Source organism: Phyllobates terribilis, unplaced genomic scaffold (assembly GCF_046119375.1).
Source record: "Phyllobates terribilis strain yellow unplaced genomic scaffold, ASM4611937v1 Scaffold_3__8_contigs__length_932513732, whole genome shotgun sequence".
NCBI classification, from domain to species: domain Eukaryota; kingdom Metazoa; phylum Chordata; class Amphibia; order Anura; family Dendrobatidae; genus Phyllobates; species Phyllobates terribilis.
Genome location: NW_027362763.1, coordinates 425,339,180 through 425,363,301, shown reverse-complemented (window position 1 = coordinate 425,363,301; position 24,122 = coordinate 425,339,180). Strand labels below are relative to the sequence as shown.

Below are 24,122 nucleotides of genomic sequence, written 5' to 3'. Positions count from 1 at the left end.
TCTAACTGTAGAAAGGAGGCAAACATTACATAGTAACACTGCACAATGAAATTAAGCTGAAATCAAGCATTTTGTATAACACACTTTATGCGCCATAATCTAATCACGTATTTAACACGTGACCTTGCATTTATTATCATTAGGAAATATATGGAGCTTAAAGTGCTTGTCCACTACTAGGACAACCTCTTCTCGCTCTGAATGTTTGCCCCTGTGAACCTCCCATGCTGGCTACGTTCCAGTGGTGTCGGCACTTGCATTCCCGGGACTCACGTGCGGTTGTTATGTCATGGGGGAATACAATCAAATCGAGAAGGAGTTGTCCTAGTAGTGGACAACCTCTTTAAACATTTTATAACCTCAAATTAAATTATAATGCTTATTTTCCTAAATCTCTAAATCTTATTTTCCTAAATCTCTAAATCTTATTTTCCTAAATCTCTAAATCTAGGGCTCTTAAAGATTATAACAATCTTTGGATCTTTATTTATCACTCAATAGGACTTTGTATGAAATGAGTTCACCCTGTAGCATTCCCTTTAAACTAATCTATGGTGCCCATGTGTTACACCCAGTCTATGGATTAAAGAGCATGCCGTTTAATAAATTAAAGAATTAGGGGATTTGTCTTAATTTTTGTAAAAAATTTGCAATTATGTTGCCTCAAAACCCTGCTTTTTCCCACTCTACATATTCTCATTTCTTTAAATGCATTGATATCATAACATATTAATTCGGAGTACAGGTGATGGCACCTTCTCATTCTCTGAGTGCTGTGCTTATCAGAACAATCTCTAGCAGTTGCTTATCCAAAAAGTTAGTGCTGAGTTGACCCTTTCACTGCAATCATCTGTACTCCAAATGAGTACATTCTGATATCAATGCAGCTAGATACAGGCACAGGGATAGTAGCAAGGGTATATACAGTTATATGAAAAAGTTTGGGCACCCCTATTAATCTTAAGCTTAATGTTTTATAAAAATTGGTGTTTTTGCAACAGCTATTTCAGTTTGATATATGTAATAACTGTTGGACACAGTAATGTTTCTGCCTTGAAATGAGGTTTATTGTACTAACAGAAAATGTGCAATCTGCATTCAAACAAAATTTGACAGGTACATAAGTATGGGCACCTCACTAGAAAAGTGACATTAATATTTAGTAGATCCTCCTTTTGCAAAAATAACAGCCTCTAATCGCTTCCTGTAGCTTTTAATGATTTCCTGGATCCTGGATGAAGGTATTTTTGACCATTCCTCTTTACAAAACAATTCCAGTTCAGTTAAGTTTGATTGTCGCCGAGCATGGACAGCCCTCTTCAAATGATCCCACAGATGTTCAATGATGTTCAGGTCTGGGGACTGGGATGGCCATTCCAGAACATTGTAATTGTTCCTCTGCATGAATGCCTGAGTAGATTTGGAGCGGTGTTTTGGATCATTGTCTTGCTGAAAGATCCATCCCCTGCGTAACTTCAACTTTGTCACTGATTCTTGAACATTATTGTCAAGAATCTGCTGATACTGAGTGGAATCCATGCGTCCCTCAACTTTAACAAGATTCCCGGTGCCGGCATTGGCCACACAGCCCCAAAGCATGATGGAACCTCCACCAAATTTTACCGTGGGTAGCAAGTGTTTTTCTTGGAATGCTGTGTTTTTTTGCCGCCATGCATAACGCCTTTTTGTATGACCAAACAACTCAATCTTGGTTTCATCAGTCCACAGACCTTCTTCCAAAAAGAAATTGGCTTCTCCAAATGTGCTTTTGCATACCTCAGCCGACTCTGTTTGTGGCGTGCTTGCAGAAACGGCTTCTTTCGCATCACTCTCCCATACAGCTTCTCCTTGTGCAAAGTGCGTTGTATAGTTGACCGATGCACAGTGACACCATCTGCAGCAAGTTGATGCTGCAGCTCTCTGGAGGTGGTCTGAGGATTGTCCTTGACTGATCTCACCATTCTTCTTCTCTGCCTTTCTGATGTTTTTCTTGGCCTGCCACTTCTGGCCTTAACAAGAACTGTCCCTGTGTTCTTCCATTTCCTTACTATGTTCCTCACAGTGGAAACTGACAGGTTAAATCTCTGAGACAGCTTTTTGTATCCTTCCTCTGAACAACTATGTTGAATAATCTTTGTTTTCAGATCATTTGACAGTTGTTTTGAGGAGCCCATGATGCCACTCTTCAGGGGAGATTCAAACAGGAGAACAACTGGCAAGTGGCCACTTTAAGTAGCTTTTATCATGATTGCATACACCTGGCTATGAAGTCCAAAGCTCAATGAGCTTACAAAACCAAAAAAAGTGCTTTAGTAAGTCAGTAAAAAGTAGGTAGGGGTATTTAAAACAAGAAAATGATAAGGGTGCCCATACTTATGCACCTGTCAAATTTAGTTTGAATGCAGATTGCACATTTTCTGTTAGTACAATAAACCTCATTTCAAGGCAGAAACATTACTGTGTCCAACAGTTATTACATATATCAAACTGAAATAGCTGTTGCAAAAACACCAATTTTTATAAAACATTAAGCTTAAGATTAATAGGGGTGCCCAAACGTTTTCATATAACTGTACTTACTAATTGCTAAAATAAAACTTTTATTCTAGGTATAGATGAAAATGCAAAAAATACACTTAATACTTAAAAAGTCCAAATAGAGGAGCAGTACATGATATGTCCATATGAAATATGATTGTGAATGCAGATGAATGGTGTCCTGTTCTCTGATATGAGATGGGTGAATGGCCAAGCGCGATCACTGGATGGTTGGAGTGTATGATTAAACGGTCAGCCGGTCACTCATCTCATTGTCCAAAGGCTCAATTATGGTGAATAAGGGTAGAGTACTGAAAAGACAGCCGTAGATCAACTACTGAATCAATGAAATTGCATGGATGCACCACTGAAATACTTCACAAAGCGAAGAAAGGAACTCCTTTTACAGATAATGATGATAACTGCACAGCATCTGTCACACAGTTATAAAATAGGAATTCACGGTTCATCCTCCCTGACTGATTACTTGTAAAATATTAGCTTATTCATGACAATATAGAGGGAAGGATAATAACATTGTTAATTTAGCATGCACAGATAGTACTAGATCAAGCTGCCCATGTGATGCTGTCCTGATGCATTGCGGTATTGATAGTAGATCATATAGTAAAAATATACAGAATGAAATCTGGGAATCAAGATAAAGGCTACAGAGAATTATTGAGAAGGCTGACCCAGTGGGAAGTAAGTACAGCATGTGTAAAAGAAATGCAGACTGTTATAGACAATTAGGGTAAGTGTGCAGGGATGGAAAAAAATGCTGGACTATTTCTTACATTTTTTCTTGGCATTTCTTCATGAAAACTCAAAGAACAAATTAAAGATTGAATACTTCTAAAGCATGCAGTGCTCATACAAAGGAAACATACAATACTGGAACTTTATGGTGTGGGGTTCTAGGTTCTTTCCATGACCCTTGGGCCAATTCCTGATCCTCTTTCTAGCAATTTATCTGGAGAAAAGTAGCAAAAGGGATTTAATTATCTTAAAAGCTCCCTCCAAGAGCACCATAGCTGCCTCTTGGTATGTATGCACTTGAATTGTTATAAATTCTTGATAGAAATACTAGAAAGATCGTTGCATGTTATGAAAATTATTTTTGTATTTTTTTACCTGTTACAAACAGAGGTAGAAGACTGCATTACTGACTGGACGTAAAACGAAAGTAAGAACAAAAAAATCATAATTTTATAATCCTGTCATCCATAAAATGATCCGGTGTCATGTGGAATGTTCTAACCTTTAAGGCTTAGTAGATGTCATGTCTGGAACACTTTATGTGTGTTCTTTGCATCTGATTAATCTTTTAAAGGCTATCTTAAAATCGTCATTGAAGCTCGTATAGAGAAGTGGATTAATTAAAGAATTAACATAGCCCAACCATGTTAGAAAGTCAGCCACTTCTGGAGAAACGGTGCAAAGGTGTAGTCCAACAACAAGTTCCTTGATGAAAAATGGCAACCAACTCATCATAAAAGCTCCCAAAATAAGTCCTAATATGCGAGCAGCCTTTCTCTCTCTCGAACTAGAGATCTGTTGTTGCCTATCCCCAGTCAGGTCAATATCATTGTCATATGGAGGGGTTCTTACACATGCAGTGATCTTCTCAAATTCCATGGTAGGGTCAGAGGTGGAGAATTCTGACACACAGAATGTCTGTGTAAGCTTACAATGGGCAAAAGAGTTTTGGCTGTCGTTACTTCTGTTGCTTAAATGTCGACTTGATCCTCGTTTTTGGTAAAGGCTCTTTGCAGCATGGTAAATTCTATAGTACAAAATAAGGATTAAAGTCAAAGGGATATAAAATGCCCCAAATGTCGAGTATATTGTATAGATAACATGTTCATGTTGAATTATACAACTATTTTCAATACTTATATTCTGATGATTTCTCCAAAATAAGGGAGGAAGGGAAATGAAGATAGAAATTGTCCATACAGATAGGATCATCATTCCGGCCCTTTTCACTGTTCGTTTTCTGGCATACTCAATAGCATCTGTAATTGCCCAATATCGGTCGAGTGCAATGACACAGAGATGAAGAATGGAACAAGTACAGCACGTCATGTCAATGCTAAGCCATATTTCACATATTACATAACCAAGGGTCCACGTGTCCATAACTATATAGGCAATGCTTAAAGGCATAACTAGAATGGCAACAAGAAAATCCGTAACTGCTAAAGAACATATTAAATAATTAGCAGGTTGGTGCAATTTCTTGGTTGTGCAAATTGCAATGATGACAGCAGAGTTTAACAGTGTAGTCAGGATTGTAATTACAGCCAGCGTTAAGGAAATCAGCATTTTTTCAGTTACTGTCTTGGATTTGTTTGATATTGTTTCCGCTGTACAGTTTGTAAAATTCATCTTTCTCACTGAGAATGTAAAAGAATTTTCAGCAGCCTTCAAATGATGCTCATCCTGACCCTGGTCAGCTTTTTCCCCATGGAAACATTCATTATGTGCAGAAACCTTGACGCCACAGATGTTCTAATGCATCTTTCCTCTTCTTACACATGTCTAGCCTGGAAGACATAATCAGATAAAACATCATTTATTCTTTCATTGCAAAAATTATTTTCATTGCTTAATGAATCTGTAAGGACAAACAAAACATTGACTTTGTCTTTGGTATCATGTGACCTGGAGACAAGAGCCACCATTCAAGAGACCCTTGAATTACAACCCATTATAGGTCGTCATTGTAATAAAATAATACTACAGATATTTCCATTTTAATATGTAATTGTACTGTGCAGCTTATGCTAAGTACTTGTGAAATTTTCTATTACTATAGAAATTGTCTTATATTATTCATAAGGAAATAGAAACATGGGGCATAGTTACATAGTACAGACGAAAAAAGACATTCGACTACATGTTCAACTGAGGGATTGGAGAGGACAATGAATGAAGGGAACCGTTCTAAGTACAACTGTAATGCATGAACCAATCTGCTCTACATGAGCAGGAATGAAGGGAAGGAGTATACATACAACTATTCCAAAAGAATAGGAGCTGCTCTGCAGTGCCTGGCAGTGGCCGCTACACATTGAATGGAGAATTTATGTTCGGCAGCCGCTAGTGGAAATAACAACTAATCAGTGGGGGTGCTGCAACACAAACACAATTTCACATTGATGCCTGGACAACATATTTCATTATAAACGTGTTATTTTGCTGTTATACCTCGCTTGTATTACCCTTTTGCATTACGTTTTGTGGCTACTGATAACTGTTATCTTTCTCTCTACACTGTGTGCAGAATTATTAGGCAAATGAGTATTTTGATCACATGATACTTTTTATACACGTTGTCCTACTCCAAGCTGCATAGGCTTGAGAGCCTCTGTAATGAGGAGGGGTGTTGACTAATGACATCAACACCCCATCTAAGGTGTGCTTAATTATTAGGCAACTTCCTTTCCTTTGGCAAAATGGGTCAGAAGAGAGATTTGACGGGCTCTGAAAAGTCCAAAATTGTGAGATGTTTTGCAGAGGGATGCAGCAGTCTTGAAATTTCCAAACTTTTGAAGCGTAATCACCGAACAATCAAGCGTTTCATGGCAAATAGCCAACAGGGTCGCAAGAAGTGTGTTGGCCAAAAAAAGGCGCAAAATAACTGCCCATGAATTGAGGAAAAACAAGCGTGAAGCTGCCAAGATGCCATTTGCCACCAGTTTTGCCATATTTCAGAGCTGCAACGTTACTGGAGTATCAAAAAGCACAAGGTGTGTGATAGTCAGAGACATGGCCAAGGTAAGGAAGGCTGAAAAACGACCACCTTTGAACAAGAAACATAAGATAAAACATCAAGAATGGGCCAAGAAATATCTTAAGACTGATTTTTCAAAGGTTTTATGGACTGATGAAATGAGAGTGACTCTTGATGGGCTAGATGGATGGGCCAGAGGCTGGATTAGTAAAGGGTAGAGAGCTCCACTCCGACTCAGACACCAGCAAGGTGGAGGTGGGGTACTGGTATGGGCTGGTATCATCAAAGATGAACTTGTGGGACCTTTTCGGGTTGAGGATGGAGTGAAGCTCAACTCCCTGACCTACTTCTAGTTTCTGGAAGACAACTTCTTCAAGCAGTGGTACAGGAAGAAGTCGGTATCGTTCAAGAAAAACATGATTTTCATGCAGGACAATGCTCCATCACATGCATCCAACTGCTTCACAGCGTGACTGGCCAGTAAAGGTCTAAAAGAAGAAAAAATAATGACATGGCCCCCTTGTTCACCTGATCTGAACCCCATAGAGAACCTGTGGTCCATCATAAAATGTGAGATCTACAGAGAGGGAAAACAGTACACCTCTCGGAACAGTGTCTGGGAGGCTGTGATGGCTGCTGCACGCAATGTTGATCGAAAACAGATCAAGCAACTGACAGAATCTATGGATGGAAGGCTATTGAGTGTCATCATAAAGAAAGGTGGCTATATTGATCACTAATTTTTTTGGTTTTTGTTTTTGCATGTCAGAAATGTTTATTTCTAAATTTTGTGCACTGATATTGGTTTACCTGGTGAAAATAAACAAATGAGATGGGATTATATTTGGTTTTTATTAAGTTGCCTAATAATTCTGCACAGTAATAGTTACCTGCACAAACAGATATCCTCCTAAGATAGCCAAATCTAAAAAAACCCCACTCCAACTTCCAAAAATATTAAGCTTGGATATTTATGAGTCTTTTGGGTTGATTGAGAACATAGTTGTTGATCAATAATTAAAAATAATCCTCTAAAATACAACTTGCCTAATAATTCTGCACACAGTGTACATATGCCACTCATGATGAGAAGAGAAAATTTGCTGTTTCGATCAAATTTTCCTACAGGTAGGTCATTGATATGGTGTGATTAGGCAATGCCTTTAATACTAGATGAAATCATATACTGGCATGGTGGCTCAATGGTTAGCACTGCAGCCTTGGGTCCTGCGTTCTGGGACAACATATGCAAGGAGTTTGTATGTCCTTCCTATGTTTATGTGGGTTTCCTCGGGGTTCTCTGGTTTCCTCCCACACTCCAAAGACATACTGATAGGGAATCTAGATTGTGAGCCCCAATGGGGACAGTGCCCATAATGTCTGTTAAGCGTGTGGAATTAATGGCGCTATATAAGTGAGTAAAATTAAAAAAAAAATAAAGATTTCAGCCATTGCAAATTATTATAATATTGAACAAAAAGACAATTATGATTTAAACAAAAACATTTTTTCATTATTTTATCTATTAATCACTTTCGTTTGAGCCTTAACGGGAATCTGTCACCAGATTTTTGCCACCTGGTCTAAGAGCAGCATAATGTAGAGACAGATGTGTCTCTTACTATGCTGCTTGCTGTAGTTTTGCACTATTTTATGAGCAGGAAATAATCACAATTGGACAGGTAAAGCTGCTGCCAGGTAGTCCTCCATATTCATGAGCTCTATATAACTCTGCCCCACCGTTGATTTTCAAGGTCATTGTTGAGGAAGGGGCATTAGCTGGACCCAGTGTTATGTATAATACAGAGCTGTTTTCTGTAATTATTCCTTTTGTGATGATATTGACATCATATTTTATTAATTTTTTAAATATATTTAACATAAAAACTTGACTTAAAATATATAGAATTTTTAGATGACACATTTCCTTTAAAATATAGAAGATTAGTAAATTAATTTTTATTTACAAAAGATTAACATAAGATATTTGTCCATAGACAACTTATTAAACTCTGAAAGGAGATTTACTTTTCAGGCTCTGCCGCTCATTTGTCTTATTCTGTGTGTAGCTACTTGATTCATTCTGCACTTGTTCTACTGGAAAGCAATTGTCATGCTAGGTATGGGAAAGACCCAGCATATGACGATAGGAAAAGGGGGGAAGCCCAGAAACTAGGGAAAGGGAGAGTGGAGACCCCTAGGCAGATCTAACAACACACTGACTCCCCTATCGCCCCTAAATAGGTTGCGTACCTATTGACGAGCAGGATACCTTAGCCCTGGCTGTCCCTAGAGCTAGGCTCTAGGAAAGGAGGGGGAGGGGTGAGCACTAGTCAGCCACACTGCAACTAAAGACAAACAAGGGAAACAGACAAGGGGATACACTTAGCTTTGAGAAGAAACCAGAGAGATCACGACTATAATCCACAAAGGAACTCCAAGAAGACTCCATCCGACTGCTAGAACTCCAGACCTGAACATAGGAATTAACTTCTATCACCAGCAATTCTCTGGAGAAACTGAAGGTATTTAAAGATCCAGCAAGGGTGTTTTAATTAGCAGCAGAAGGTGGAGATCATTGCTGGGTCCTAGAAAGGGAGGGATGATGAAGAGATCAAGAAGATGTCTGCAAGGTGAAGCTCAGCGACCTTCTAAAGCCTGATCCAGAATGACTGTCTGTCAAACTTGATACACCCATGACAGCAATATTCTGTCTCTGATTTCCTGGAGATCCTGCCATATGCTTGTGTTTATAGACAGCAGCCAATCTTAGGAGGCAGTGAAGAAGAGGGCAGCAGTCGGAACCAATTGTTAAATAAAGGGGTGTGTCTCAGACTACCACAGACTCTCTGTATGCAAAATAGCAATAGAAATGAGAAAAAAAAGTAGCCAAGAAACAACCACTGAGCAAAACAAATCGGTAATATAATTTTGAAGCATCTAACTAGACAGGTGGTTAAAGGTTTTGTTCACACTTATTTCTGAATCATGCTCAGAGTATGATTTTGGAAAGTTCCTGTTTTGGTAAATTTACCCATAAGGTCTTGCTTACACAGTTTATGCCAAAGAGTGTAGTCTTGGCATACTTCAGATGGTAAGCATTTTCTTTTTCTATGCACTGTAGAAAACATTTTCAGCAAGTTTGTTCTAGATACCGGCTGTATGAGGATATACTATATCTGTAATCTGTTAGAAATTGTTATTATAACCAAAGTTCATCTCTGATTTTCCCTCTGCCTCTGACTCCTGCAGCATTTAATCAGATACTTGTTTGGAGTGATTTATTGGCGCAGTGTGGGTCCACATTTGTCTGTTATGATGACTCATTTGTAACATTACAACCTGCTCTTGTAATGAAACCACATTTATGTTCTGTATTATTTTCCATTTCAATAAATGATTTACAGTCGAGCTGCATCTTTCTATTTTTTACAAAATGAGAAAATGAGAAAGATGCTGTTTTGTAAGTAAATAACTATATCAATACATTGCTTAAAAATTATGGGAACGCTTAAAGTGAACCTGACACCAGATACATGCTGCCCAATCCACTGGCTGTACGATCTCAGCCATGTATGTTTTACTCAGGAACGCCGCAACGGCATTTCAATGAAAAGCATACTTTAATAGCCCACTATACTATGTACTAGTCAGTCACTGTCAGTGGGCAGGTAGAAGCTGCCGGGGACCCGCTTGTACGACTAGTCACCCGTGCTGCTTAGTCCCGGGCGGCTATTAAAAGTAAGTTTTTCTCTGAAACGCTGCAGCATTTCAGAGTAAAACATATATGACTGATCGTGCAGCTAGTTCCTGATATATGCTGCCCACGGATTGGGTATCAGTTAGGTTCCCTTTAAGCATCCCAAGTCAATAAAACATCAGGGATATCAATCTGTACAGTCAGGATAGCATAAGTGATTGTGAACCAATATCACCTGCTTTGGTGCAAATGAAAGAGACAACAGGTAAACTGGAGAGGCAACAGCAAGACAACACCCAAAAAGGGACTGGTTTTGCAGGTGGTCACAGATAGATCTTTGTGCGTTTTATAAAAAGAAGGCGTACTTCCCGAGCCTTACAAAATGCCCTACAGCAGGCTACTAGTATGTATGTTTCTAATCAAACTGCCAGAAACACACTACATGAGGGTGGCATGAAGTCCTGACGCCTTTTAGTGAGTTTTGTCTTTACAGCCCTGCACCATGCACCTTGATTGGCATTTACCAGAGGACACCAGCATTTACCAGAGGACACCGCAGGTCCTTCAGTCCTGCCCGCAAGCACAGGGAAGGAGACCGGGGGCCGTCGGAAGGTGAATATAAACTTTATTTTTTATTTTATTCTTTTTTTTACAGGTACAATGGTACCCAGGTCTGGATGAGAGTCTCCTCTCCTCCAGAACTGGGTACCATCCGCACATTGAAACGCATATAATCCGTGAGTACAAATGTACTGACACGGATTATGTGCGTCTCAATGGAAGTCAATGGCGGCGATTACGCCGCGCTTCCGCAAAATTAATGGACATGCTGCGGATTTTTGAGCGCAGCATAAACGCTGTCGAAAAATCCGCAGCATGGGCATAGAACTTGCGAAATCCCCTTGAGGACCATGGGGAGCGGATTACCTAGCGTTTAACAAGCGTTTACGCTGCGGAAATTCCGCAGCATATACGCTTGAAAAACGCTACATGGGCACTTAGCCTGATAGTGTGGCAAGGTATATTTTTGCAGAATTGGACAAGCCTCTACATGATAGCCAAAAGTACCCTGACCACTACTATGTACTGAGATAGAATCCTTAGGCCACGTTCAGTATATGGTCAGTATTTCACATCAGTGTCTGTAAGCCAAAACCAGGAGTGGAACAATCAGAGGAAAAATATAATAGGAACACATGCACCTATTCTGCAGTTTTCTTCTGGTTTTGGCTTACAAATACTAATGTAAAATGCTAACCAAATACTGAACACGTAAATGTGGCCTTAGAGCTATTGTCAGTCTATACCCTGGGGCACTGGATTCTGGGTTCCTCCTGGTGCAGGACAATGCTCGGCCTTATCTGAACAAAGTGTATGGGCAGTTCCTGAGTGATGAAGGCATTCATGCCATTAGCTAGCCCTCACATTCCCCAGACCTGAATCCAATTGTAAACAATTGGGATATTATGTATCAGTGGATCCGATGCCATCAAGTAGAGCCATAGTCTGTCCAGAAGCTCACTGATCCAGGTCTGAGAGGAGATCCACCAGGACATCATCCCCTCATCTCACCAGGCATTGAAGGCATTAATGTTGCAATTTACTGTGATGAACTTCATGCAAATTGGATTTTAATTTCTTACTTTGATTTTTTGGGTGATTTAGAATTCAGCGTTCAATTGGTTGATGATTTTGGTTTCCTTTTGACTGCAGGGCTGGAATTCAAATTTTTAAGAACAGGTTCCCTGATTGCGTGAGGGTAGCCGCACTTTTCCAGGCTACACCTCTGTTTGCAGACCACACCTAGCTGCACACCCCTCTCTTATTCCTAAAATAAAAGTAATGCTAACCAAAATGAAAAGCACATTTTCCTGCAGGTAATTTGTTAGATGTTCCCTGCAGCCCTATATAACCATACAAATAACATAGCGATATGTTTAAGTACAGATAATATAGTAAGTGTTACATTCAGTCCCATGTAAGAAAAACAGATAACACAGTAATAATTCTCTGAATACAGATAGTGTAGCAGGCGTTACCTGAAGTCCTATGCCATACCAGAGATAGTAAGTTAAAACCAACTACATTATTTGTACTTGGCATTATCACTGTTATGGTGTTACATTGGACTGCAGGTAACACATACAAAATATCTATAGTTAGTTAGCTATCATTGTGTGCTGAATACAGATAATTTCGAAGATGTTACCTGCAGTCCTGTTGAACATCACATATAACACAATGAAATGATTACTTTCTGAGTACAGATAATGTAGTAGATATTATTTGCAGTCATATGTAATTCCACAGATAACACACAGTAATACCTCTTTGAACACAGATAATGTACAGTAGTAGGTGTTACACAAGCATAGCTCCCAACCATCTCAAATCCGTCTGAGCACTCAAATCCGAACAGTACCGACTTCCTCTCACTCTTCTTTGCTGCCTCTGTGGCTCCTTACATGAATAAAATAAAACAATTCTCTTCTCTGGTCTTCCCGAGACTCAAACTCATTACCTCCATGTTTGCAGGCAGCAGCTCTAGCTGTATTTGCCAGTAATTAACTTCCCTTATTCATGGTTTATTGTGAATAATTTTTTGGATATACTCATACACATTTGTGTGTTTTTAAAATAATTTTGAATAAATTTGTATTTTTATATGAAGATCCGGATGCTGGATTTCCCCTCCTTTTTTCCCTTCTTTAAAAAATAAACCATGAGTAAGACAGAGTGTCAAAACTAGTAGGTCCGGTAACAGTATTTTATATTACATCACCTGTATACTTGGAGTTTTTTATACTTGAATAAATGTTAAGTTTTATTTTTTAAAGAAGGCCTCTATTTCTGCTGGATCATTTCTCCTTTCATTTTTGTACATGTGCAGCAGCTCTGACTGGATCTATGCGTGGCTTAATAACAATAATCTTTATTTTTACATAGCGCCAACATATTCCGCAGCGCTTTACATACATTATCATCGCTGTCCCCATTGGGGCTCACAATTTAAATTCCCTATCAGTATGTCTTTGGAGTGTGGGACGAAACTGTAGAACCTGGAAGAAACCCATGCAAACACGAGCAGAACATACAAACTCCATGCAGATGTTGTCCTTGGTGGGATTTGAACCCAGGACCCCAGTGCTGCAAGACTACAGTGCAACAGAGCTAATCCCCCTCTTCAACTCCTGACACAGCTGATCTGCTTTTCCACCCTACCAGGAACTTTTGCAGTGACTCATGACTCATGCAGAGAAAATTGACCTCATGTTTTTACATAGAGCTTAGAAGGATTCAGCTAGTCAGTTTTTAAAGATGTGATGTCATATACCTACTGGAAAAGAGAAGAATTAGCTAGGATGAAAGGCATATCATACGATGATTGCAGTATATTAAGAGGATAGCATTTTGATGGGAGTGCTTCTTTAAGTGTAGACTTAAAGCTTTTCTGTACTATAAAAATCATTTTAAAACGTGACTTCACACCTGCACCAGAAACACATGAAATATAGTGGGGGGACTAAGTATTTGATCCCTTGCTGTTTTTGTAAGTTTGCCCACTGACAAAGAACATGAACAGTCTATAACTTTAAGGGTAGGTTAATTTTAACATTGAGAGATAGAAAATCCAAAAAAAAGCAAAAAAAATCACATTGTATAAATTAGATAAATTTTTTTGCATTTTGCAGTGAGAAATAAGTATTTGATCCCCTACAAACAATTATGAGCTCTGGCTCCTACAGTCCAGTTACACGCTCCTAATCAACTTGTTACCTGTTTAAAATGTTTAAAAACATTTTTTTTAAACTTTTTGCTTGCTTCTATAGTCTCCATAGGAGACTATAGAAGCAGCAACTGTCCGATCGCCTCTGCTACATATAAGTGATCAGCAGATCATCTCTGTGTAGCCGAAATGCTCCTGTGCTATGAGCGCCGACCACTAAGTGGCACTCATAATAATCTTTACATGACAACCACTGGTGTCTGCTGCAGACCCAGGGTTGTCATGACCACCCATCGGTGACCCGTGATCATGTGACGGGGTCACCGAGGGGCAGGGCTAATGCCGCGCTTCCGGCGCGGTGATGTTAAATGCCGCTGTCAGAGATTGACAGCGGCATTTAACATGTTAACAGCTGCGGGTGGATCGCAATTCCACCCGCGGCTGTTGCGGCCACATGTCAGCTGTAAGAATCAGCTGACATGTGCCCTCACTGAACCGGGAGTGATGGCCATTCAAGAGAATGCCAAGAGTGTGCAAAGCAGTCATCAAAGCAAAAAGTGGCTACTTTGAAGAACCTAGAATATAAGACATATTTTCAGTTGTTTCACACTTTTTTGTTAAGTATATAATTCCACATGTGTTAATTCATAGTTTTGATGCCTTCAGTGTGAATGTACAATTTTCATAGTCATGAAAATACAGAAAAATCTTTAAATGAGAAGGTGTGTCCAAACTTTTGGTCTGTACTGTATATAATATATATATATATATATATATATATACACACGCAGTATATATATAAACGTTTTGTAAAAATTCCAATCCCTTCTATTTCCCCTGTTAAAACAAACAAACAAAAATAAACATATTTGTTATCATTGCGTTTGATTTATCAAAATATAGATTTAAACACCATAAAGAAAAGAAAAATCAAACCCCATTACTGGGATTTTTTGGTCACCTCATGTTCCTAAAAAATACAATGAAAAGAAATCAAAACTTCATATATGCCTCAACTTAGTACCAATAAAAATGTTAGCTTAGCATGCAAAAAACAAAAAAACAAGCCCTCACTCCATCAACAGAAAAAAAAATTGTTACGGGTCTTGAGAATTGACAATACAAAGTAAAAATTTTTTTTTTACATAATTCAGGATTTTTTTTCATCATTTAATTGGAAAAAAAATCGTTGCAAATTTGGTATCAGCGTGAGCACACTAGCCTGAGCAACACTGAACTGTAAGCACAAAACCCCAAAATAATGGAGGAAATGCATATCTTTCACCATTTTATCCCACTTGGAATTGGACATCCATCATAACTTGGTGATTAGTAATTTTATGTAAATCAGAGCTCCATATTACTAGTTAATGTAATACTCTACATTAGCCGGATATTTGTAAGTCACTAAAGGCATCTCCTGTCACACGAGGTTTGCTCATTTCAATTGAATATAACCTTCTCTAATGACTAAATTGTACATATGTAATTTATAATAAGTTATATGACGGTTGTGAATGACATGTTTTTGTTTTTCCTGTCAGTATGATATACACTTATATGAGTAGGCTATGAATCTCAGTTATATTTACCACATAAGAAATTTGACTAATTAAATGTAAATATAATGTCACGAAAATCATCGTGACAACAAAATATTTCTTTTCAAATTTAATAAAACTACTAGGTACAAATTTGGTTACATCCTTAAACTTCAGCCAGAGAGAGATGACAGAGCCAGTCAAATACATAAATTAGAAACTATTTTAGTAGATGAAGTAAGGAACTGGGCATTGAAATAAGCTATACACACATATATATATATATAAATAAATAAATAAATCAATATATATATATATATATATATATATGTATATATATATATATATATATATATATATATATATATATATATATATATATATATATATATATATACTACCATTCAAAAGTTTGGGGTCACCCAGACAATTTTGTGTTTTCCATGAAAGCTCATACTTTTATTTATCAAATGAGTTGCAAGATTAATAGAAAATATAGTCCAGACATTGACAAGGTTAGAAATAACAAGGTTTGAAAGAATAATTTTCTTCTTCAAACTTTGATTTCGTCACAGAATGCTCCCTTTGCAGCAATTACAGCATTGCAGACCTTTGGCATTCTAGCTGTTAATTTGCTGAGGTAATCTTGAGAAATTTCCCCCCATGCTTCTTGAAGCCCCTCCCACACGTTGGATTGGCTTGATGGGCACTTTTTGCGTACCATACGGTCAAGCTGCTCCCACAACAGCTCAATGGGGTTGAGATCTGGTGACTGCGCTGGCCACTCCATTACAGATAGAATACCAGCTGCCTGATTCTTCCCTAAATAGTTCATGCATAATTTGGAGGTGTGCTTTGGGTCATTGTCCTGTTGTAGGATGAAATTGGCTCCAATCAAGTGCTGTCCACAGGGTATGGCATGGCGTTGCAAAATGTAGTGATAGCCTTCCTTATTCAAAATCCCATTTACCTTGTACAAATATTCCACTTTACCAGCACCAAAGCAACCCCAGACAATCACATTACCTCCACCATGCTTGACAGATGGCGTCAGGCACTCTTCCAGCATCTTTTCAGTTGTTCTGCGTCTCACAAATGTTCTCCTGTGTGATCCAAACACCTCAAACTTTGATTTGTCTGTCCATAAAACTCCAATCTTCCTCTGTCCAATGTCTGTGTTATTTTGCCCATATTAATCTTTTCCTTTTATTAGCCAGTCTCAGATATGGTCTTTTTCTTTGCCACTTTGCCCTGAAGGCCAGCATCCCGGAGTCGCCTCTTCACTGTAGACATTGACACTGGCGTTTTGCGTGTACTATTTAATGAAGCAACCAGTTGAGGAGCTGCGAGGCGTTGATTTCTCAAACTAGAGACTTTAATGTGCTTGTCTTGTTGCTCAGTTGTGCAGCGGGGCCTCCCACTTCTCTTTCTACTCTGGTTAGAGCCTGTTTGTGCTCTCCTCTGAAGGGAGTAGTACACACCGTTGTAGGAAATCTTCAGTTTCTTAAAAACTTCCCGCATGGAATAGCCTTCATTTCTAAGAACACGAATAGACTGTCGAGTTTCACGTGAAAGTTCTCTATTTCAGGCTATTTTGAGAGTTTCATAGAACAAACAAATGGAATGCTCCAGATTCTCAACTAGCTCAAGGGAAGGTCAATTTTATAGCTTCTCAAATCAGCCAATCCGTTTTCAGATGGGCTAACATACTTGTGCAAGGGTTTTCTAAACATCCATTAGCCTTCTTACACAGTTAGCAAACACAATGTACCATTAAAACACTGGAGTGGTGGTTGTTGGAAATGGGCCTCTATACACCTATGTAGATATTGCAATAAAAACAAGACGTTTGCAGCTAGAATAGTTATTTACCACATTAACAATGTATAGAGTGTATTTCTGATTCATTTAATGTTAGCTTCATTGAAAAAAAATGTGTTTTTCTTTCAAAAATAATGAAATTTCTAAATGACCCCAAACTTTTGAATGGTAGTGTATACAGTTGAAACCAGAAGTTTACATACACTAAATAAAAAGACACATATGTTTGTTTTTCTCAATATCTGACATGAAATCAGAATAAACTTTTCCCTTTTTAGGTCAATTAGGATTACCATAATTTTTAATATTTGCCAAATGCCAGAATAATGAGAGAGAGAGAATGTTTATGGCATTTTTATTACTTACTGCAAAGTCAAAAGTTTCCATACATTTCATTAGTATTTGGTACCATTGCCCTTAAACTGAATGACTTGGGTCAAACGTTTGGGATATCCTTCTACAATCTTCTCACAATAGTTGGTTGGAATTTGGACCCATTTCTCCTGACAAAAGTGGTGTAACTGATCCAGGTTTGTAGGTCGCCTTGCTCGCAGCTGCCTTTTCAGCTTTGCCCATAAATTTTCAATAGCATTGAGATCAGGGCTTTGTAATGGGCACTCCAAAACATTGTCTTTGTTAATCGTAAGTCACTTTGTTACCATTTTGGCAGTATACTTCGGGTCATTGTCCATTTGGATGACCCATTTCCGCCCAAGCTTTAACCTCCTGGCTGATGTCTTGAAATGTTGTGAAGTGCACCAGTCCCTCCTGCAGCAAAATAACCCCAAAACGTGATGCTGCCACCCCTGTATTTCACAGTTGGGATAGTGTTTTTAGAGTTTCAAGCTTCTCCCTTTTTCCTCCAAACATAATGATGGCCACTATGCCTAAAAAGTTAAATTTTAGTTTTATCAGACCACAGGACATGTCTCCAAAAATTAAGGTCTTTGTGTGCATTTGCAAACATTCACCTGGCTTTTTTATATTTCTTTTGGAGCAATGAATTCTTCCTGGCAGAGTGGCCGTTCAGCCCATGTTGATACAGTACTCGTTTCACTGTGATTATTGACACAATCTTACCAGCTTCCGACATCATCTTCACAAGGTCTTTTGCTTTTGTCCTTGGGTAGATATGCACATGTAGGACCAAAGCACATTCATCTCTGGGACACAGAACCCGTCTCCTTCCTGAGCGTTATTATGGCTGGACATTCCCATCTTGTTTGTACTTGCATATAATTGTTTGTACAGATGAACGAGGAAACTTCAGGTATCTTGAAATTGTACCCAAGGGTGAGCCAGACATGTGCAAGTCCACAATTCTCTTCCTGACATCTTGGCACATTTTTTTTTTACTTTCCCATGATGCTACACAAAGAAGCAGTGTGTTTCATGTGTGCATTAAAATACATCCACAAGTGTGTCTGTAATTAACTCAGATGTTGCCAAAAAACGTATCAGAAGCTTCCAAACACATACCATCATCGTATGGGCAGTCCAGAAATGTTTTAAAGGCATAGTGATCTTAGTGTATGTAAACTTTTGAATTTGCAGTAAGTAATAAAAATGCCTTAAAACATTCTTTCTCTCTCATTGTTCTGGCATTTGGCAAATATTAAAAATGATGGTAATCCTAATTGACCTAAGATGGGAAAGGTATATTCGGATTTCATGTCAGATATTGAGAAAAACATGCATATGTGACTTTTTATATAGTGTATGCAAACTTCTGGTTTCAACTGTATATATATACAGTACAGACCAAAGGTTTGGACACACCTTCTCATTTAAAGATTTTTCTGTATTATCATGACTATGAAAATTGTACATTCACACTGAAGGCATCAAAACTATGAATTAACATATGTGGAATTATATACTTAACAAAAAAGTGTGAAACAACTGAAAATATAAAATATTATTATTATTATTTATTATTATTCTAGGTTCTTCAAAGTAGCCACCTTTTGCTTTGATGACTGCTTTGCACACTCTTGGCATTCTCTTGATGAGCTTCAAGAGGTAGTCACCGGAAATGGTCTTCCAACAATCTTGAAGGAGTTCCCAGAGATGCTTAGCACTTGTTGGCCCTTTTGCCTTCACTCTACGGTCCAGCTCACCCCAAACCATCTTGATTGGGTACAGGTCTGGTGACTGTGGAGGCCAGGTCATCTGGCGTAGCACCCCATCACTCTCCTTCTTGGTCAAATAGCCCTTATACAGCCTGGAGGTGTGTTTGGGGTCATTGTCCTGTTGAAAAATAAATGATGGTCCAACTAAATGCAAATCGGATGGAATAGCATGCCGCTGCAAGATGCTGTGGTAGCCATGCTGGTTCAGTATGTCTTCAATTTTGAATAAATCCCCAACAGTGTCACCAGCAAAGCACCCCCACACCATCACACCTCCTCCTCCATGCTTCACGGTGGGAACCTGGCATGTAGAGTCCATCCGTTCACCTTTTCTGTGTTGCACAAAGACACCGTGGTTGGAACCAAAGATCTCAAATTTGGACTCCTCAGACCAAAGCACAGATTTCCTCTGGTCTAATGTCCATTCCTTGTGTTCTTTAGCCCAAACAAGTCTCTTCTGCTTGTTGCCTGTCCTTAGCAGTGGTTTCCTAGCAGCTATTTTACCATGAAGGCCTGCTGCACAAAGTCTCCTCTTAACAGTTGTTGAAGAGATGTGTCTGCTGCTAGAACTCTGTGTGGCATTGACCTGGTCTCTAATCTGAGCTGCTGTTAACCTGCGATTTCTGAGGCTGGTGACTCGGATAAACTTATCCTCAGAAGCAGAGGTGACTCTTGGTCTTCCTTTCCTGGGGTAGTCCTCATGTGAGCCAGCTTCTTTGTAGCGCTTGATGGTTTTTGCAACTGCACTTGGGGACACTTTCAAAGTTTTTCCAATTTTTCGCACTGACTGACCTTCATTTCTTAAAGTAATGACGGCCACTCATTCTTCTTTGCTTAGCTGCTTTTTTCTTGCCATAATACAAATTCTAACAATCTGTTCAGTAGGACTATCAGCTGTGTATCCACCAGACTTCTGCACAACACAACTGATGGTCCCAACCCCATTTATAAGGCAAGAAATCCCACTTGTTAAACCTGACAGGGCACACCTGTGAAGTGAAAACCATTTCTGGTGACTACCTCTTGAAGCTCATCAAGAGAATGCCAAGAGTGTGCAAAGCAGTCATCAAAGCAAAAGGTGGCTACTTTGAAGAACCTAGAATATAAGACATATTTTCAGTTGTTTCACACTTTTTTGTTAAGTATATAATTCCACATGTGTTAATTCATAGTTTTGATGCCTTCAGTGTGAATGTACAATTTTCATAGTCATGAAAATACAGAAAAATCTTTAAATGAGAAGGTGTGTCCAAACCTTTGGTCTGCACTATATATATATATATATATATATATATATATATACAGTGGCATGTAAAAGTTTGGGCACCCCTGTCAAAGTTAGTGTTATTGTGAAGAGTTAAGCAAGTTGAAGATGAAATGATCTCTAAAAGGCCTGAAGTTAAAGATAACAGATTTCCTTTGTATTTTAGGCAAAATATATATATTTTTTAATCTTTTACATTTTAAAAATCACGAAAAAGGAAAATGGACCAATGCAAAAGTTTGGGCATCCTGCATGGTTAGTACCTAGTAGCACCCCCTTTTGAAAGTATCACAGCTTGTAAAAGCTTTTTGTAGCAAGACAAGAGTCTTTCAATTCTTGTTTGAGGGATTTTTATCCATTCTTCCTTGGAAAATCCTTCCAGTTCTGTGAGATTTCTTGGTCATCTTGCATGCACTGCTATTTTGAGGTCTAGCCACAGATTTTCATTGATGTTCAGAAGAGGGGACTGTGAGGGCCATTGTAAAACCTTCAGCTTGCACCTTTTGAGGTAGTCTATTGTGTATTTTGATGTTTGTTTAGGATCATTAACCATTTGTAGAAGCCATCCTCTTTTCAACTTCAGCTTTTTTACAGATGGTGTTATGTTTGCATCAAGAATTTGTTGAAATTTCATTGAATCCATTGTTCCCTCTACCCGTGAAATGTCCCCTGTACCATTGGCTGCAACACAACCCCAAAGCATGACTGATCTATCCCCATGCTTAATAGTTGGCGAGATGTTATTTTCCTGAAATTTGGTGGCCTTTTTCTCCACACATACCTTTGATCATTGTGGCCAAAGACTTCTATTTTAACCTTTTCGGTCGACAGAACTTGTTTCCAAAATGTATCAGGCTTGTTTAGATGTTCTTTTGCATACTTCTGATGCTGAATTTTATGGTGAGGCTGCAGGAGAGGTTTTCTTCTGATGACTCTTCCATGAAGGTCATATTTGTGCAGGTGTCTCTGAACAGTAGAACAATGAACCACAAAGCTAGAGTCTGTTAAATCTTTCCTTTTTTGAGGTCAAGCGGGAGTTCTTATTTGCCTCTCTAGCAATCGTACAAACAGCTCTCACTAAAATTTTGCTTGGTCATCCAGACCTTATCTTGACCTTCACTGTTCCTGTTAACTGCCATTTCTTAATTACATTTCAAACTGAGGAAAGGGCAACTTGAAAACACTTTGCTATCTTCTTAAAGCCTTCTCCTGTTTTATGGGCCTCCACCATTTTCATTTTCAGAGTGCTAGGCAGCTGCTTAGAAGAACCCATGGCTGCTGTTTTTTTGACATAAAGTTAGAGGAGGCTTGTTTTTTATAAAGCTGGGAAATTTTCATCACCTGGCATTTCCTAACAATGGTAGTGAACAAGCCATAACCCTAACAGGCTAATTAAGGTCAGAAACCTTGGTCAAAATTATCAAAGCACACAAATCTCCAAGGGTGCCCAAACTTTTGCATAGGCCCATTTCCCTTATTGTAATTTTTTAATATGAAAAAAAAAAATTTATATACTTATTTGCCTAAAATACAACTGAAATATGTCATTTTTAACAATATGCCTTTTAGAGATCATTTCATCTTCAACTTGCTTAACTGTTCACAATAACAATGATTTTGACCAGGGGTGCCCAAACTTTTACATGCCACTGTATATATATGGATCCAAGACTGTTACTGACCTGCGTTTCTTGTTGCTTTTCTGTAATTACGAAAATCGCCAACAAGAAACACAAGTCCAAGCTAGATTCACACATCCATGTTTTGTGGTCCGTATATTTCTGTTACTGGAAAGTGTTAGGCTATGTTCAAATGTTGCCTTTTTTTCTTTTTTTTTTCTGATTTTTTTTAAGCAAATTTTTTTATTCAAATTAAAAGCAGCTTTTTACAGTAACCGCAAAAGCTATGAGATTTCAGAAATCTCATGCAGGTGATTGTTCTATTTTTTTTCCTGACTGAATTGGAAAACTGCTGCATTTTTTAAAACTACAGCATTTCAATTCTTTCAGCTTTTTTCAGCCTTGTTTTCAGCATAGAGAGCAATAGGAAAGTGGAAAACCCGCAACCATGCAAATTATACATGTAATCTGCACCAAAAATGCACCAGAAAGGCAGTAAAAATAGGGCAAAACCCACTTTTTTGTAAGCAGCTTCTTTTCTGCCAACAGAGCAGGTTTTGCCTGCAGTAAAAAAAAACACAGCAAAAACGCAGCATGTGAACATATCCTTATAGGTTTTGAAAGCTGTGTTGGGATACATATAACCCAAACACCAATGGTTTTACCATTGCACTGTATTAAAACTGACCAGGGTAATTGCACCATATTAAGGTGATGCTAATTGTACCATATTAGGAGAAAAAATTCCAAACATGACAGTCCGAATTAATCTGTCCATTTTAAGTCCGAAATGGAGCAAGAATTTTATATCACTGTGCTTCCCTGTGTTTTTAGAGAGGTTGTTCCCTTTCAGATAATGTTCGGTTCCACCTGCAGTTAGTAAAAATATAAGTCAGATGTAGTAGAGTGCATCTGAGTGTCCACCTCCTGAAGGCATAGATCCCAAAAATGATGCATGTCAGAGCACATGTTAACTCTGTCAGCACCATTCTAGTCAATGGACCCGTCGATGCATACACCCGAATCCCATATTGCAGGGGGTTTGAATGCAAGCGCTGAAGGGACCAACAAACGTGGGTAAGAATGTCAACGTGAAAGGAGCTTTAGTTTTATTTATGTTTACCATCAGTTCACAAAAAGATAAAGAGACATGGGAATAGCCCCATAGAATATAATATTTCCATGTACTGTCCATGGCAAAACGGGTGACAACATAGATGGGAACCACTGACATCTGATTAAGCCCTTAGTGGTATTCGTTCCTATAAAGAATTTTGCTGCAAGTAAGTGCACCTGGTGCAAGATACATGAAAACACTAATGCAGGGATATACCATAATCAGTCTACGAATGAGAAATCATCCTAAATAATTTTAATATAGAACAATAATCTGCACGGATTGACAGGAACTATTTATACCTCCATTTAAATAACATTCTTTATACCATAAATGTCTTGGCTCGTCTTGTAACATGCTAGGTAAACCTGTTATGCAGGAGCCGGATTGCGCAATTTGAAGAAATCAGTTTGACAGTAGAAGCTTTAAGTCTTTAACTTGCCATCTGTCAGTATCTTTTTTCTCCCTGTAATTACCAAGTCATTCGGAAACATTAGCATTTATGTAGCACATAAACTTCGTGACAATGACTAAGTTCCCCTTAGTACCTGTTCTAAATGCTTTTAATTTCTAAGTCAATGAAACTTGGGCTACATAATGTTCTTTGATGCATTTAGAAGCCTTGACAGCTCTCTTCTCACAGCTAAGGTTGAGTTGGGGCACATGTACGCGACCGTAATATGGTGCACAATCTGGAGAAGTGTAACTTGTAGCTTCAGGGCCCCAACTGATAAACTTTAACAGAGCACCTAAATACCAATTTCTATTTATAATAATGTACCCTTACGTGGCAGATGAACCTTTGTGTCTTCTATCATCGTATCCCTTTATAGATATGAAACGTGGAGGAGGGATGGTCAAAGGAATAGAGGTACAGCAACAATCAGCAGACACGCACAAAGATCAGATAATATAATATGAACA

At 38.5% G+C, this 24,122-nt stretch overlaps 1 protein-coding gene across 3 annotated transcripts in view; it reads right to left on the bottom strand.

Moving 5' to 3' along the window:
• Positions 1–2,550: 2,550 nt before the first annotated feature.
• Positions 2,551–24,122, bottom strand: part of HTR1E (5-hydroxytryptamine receptor 1E) — a 311,004-nt gene continuing 289,432 nt past the window's right edge. For all 3 annotated transcript variants that reach the window (XM_073673157.1, XM_073673158.1, XM_073673159.1), the window contains exon 3: positions 2,551–5,087. In XM_073673157.1, the coding sequence (XP_073529258.1) occupies positions 3,835–4,929 (1,095 nt within the window). In that variant the 5' untranslated portion in view covers positions 4,930–5,087 and the 3' untranslated portion in view covers positions 2,551–3,834. The remainder of the gene's footprint in view (positions 5,088–24,122) is intronic.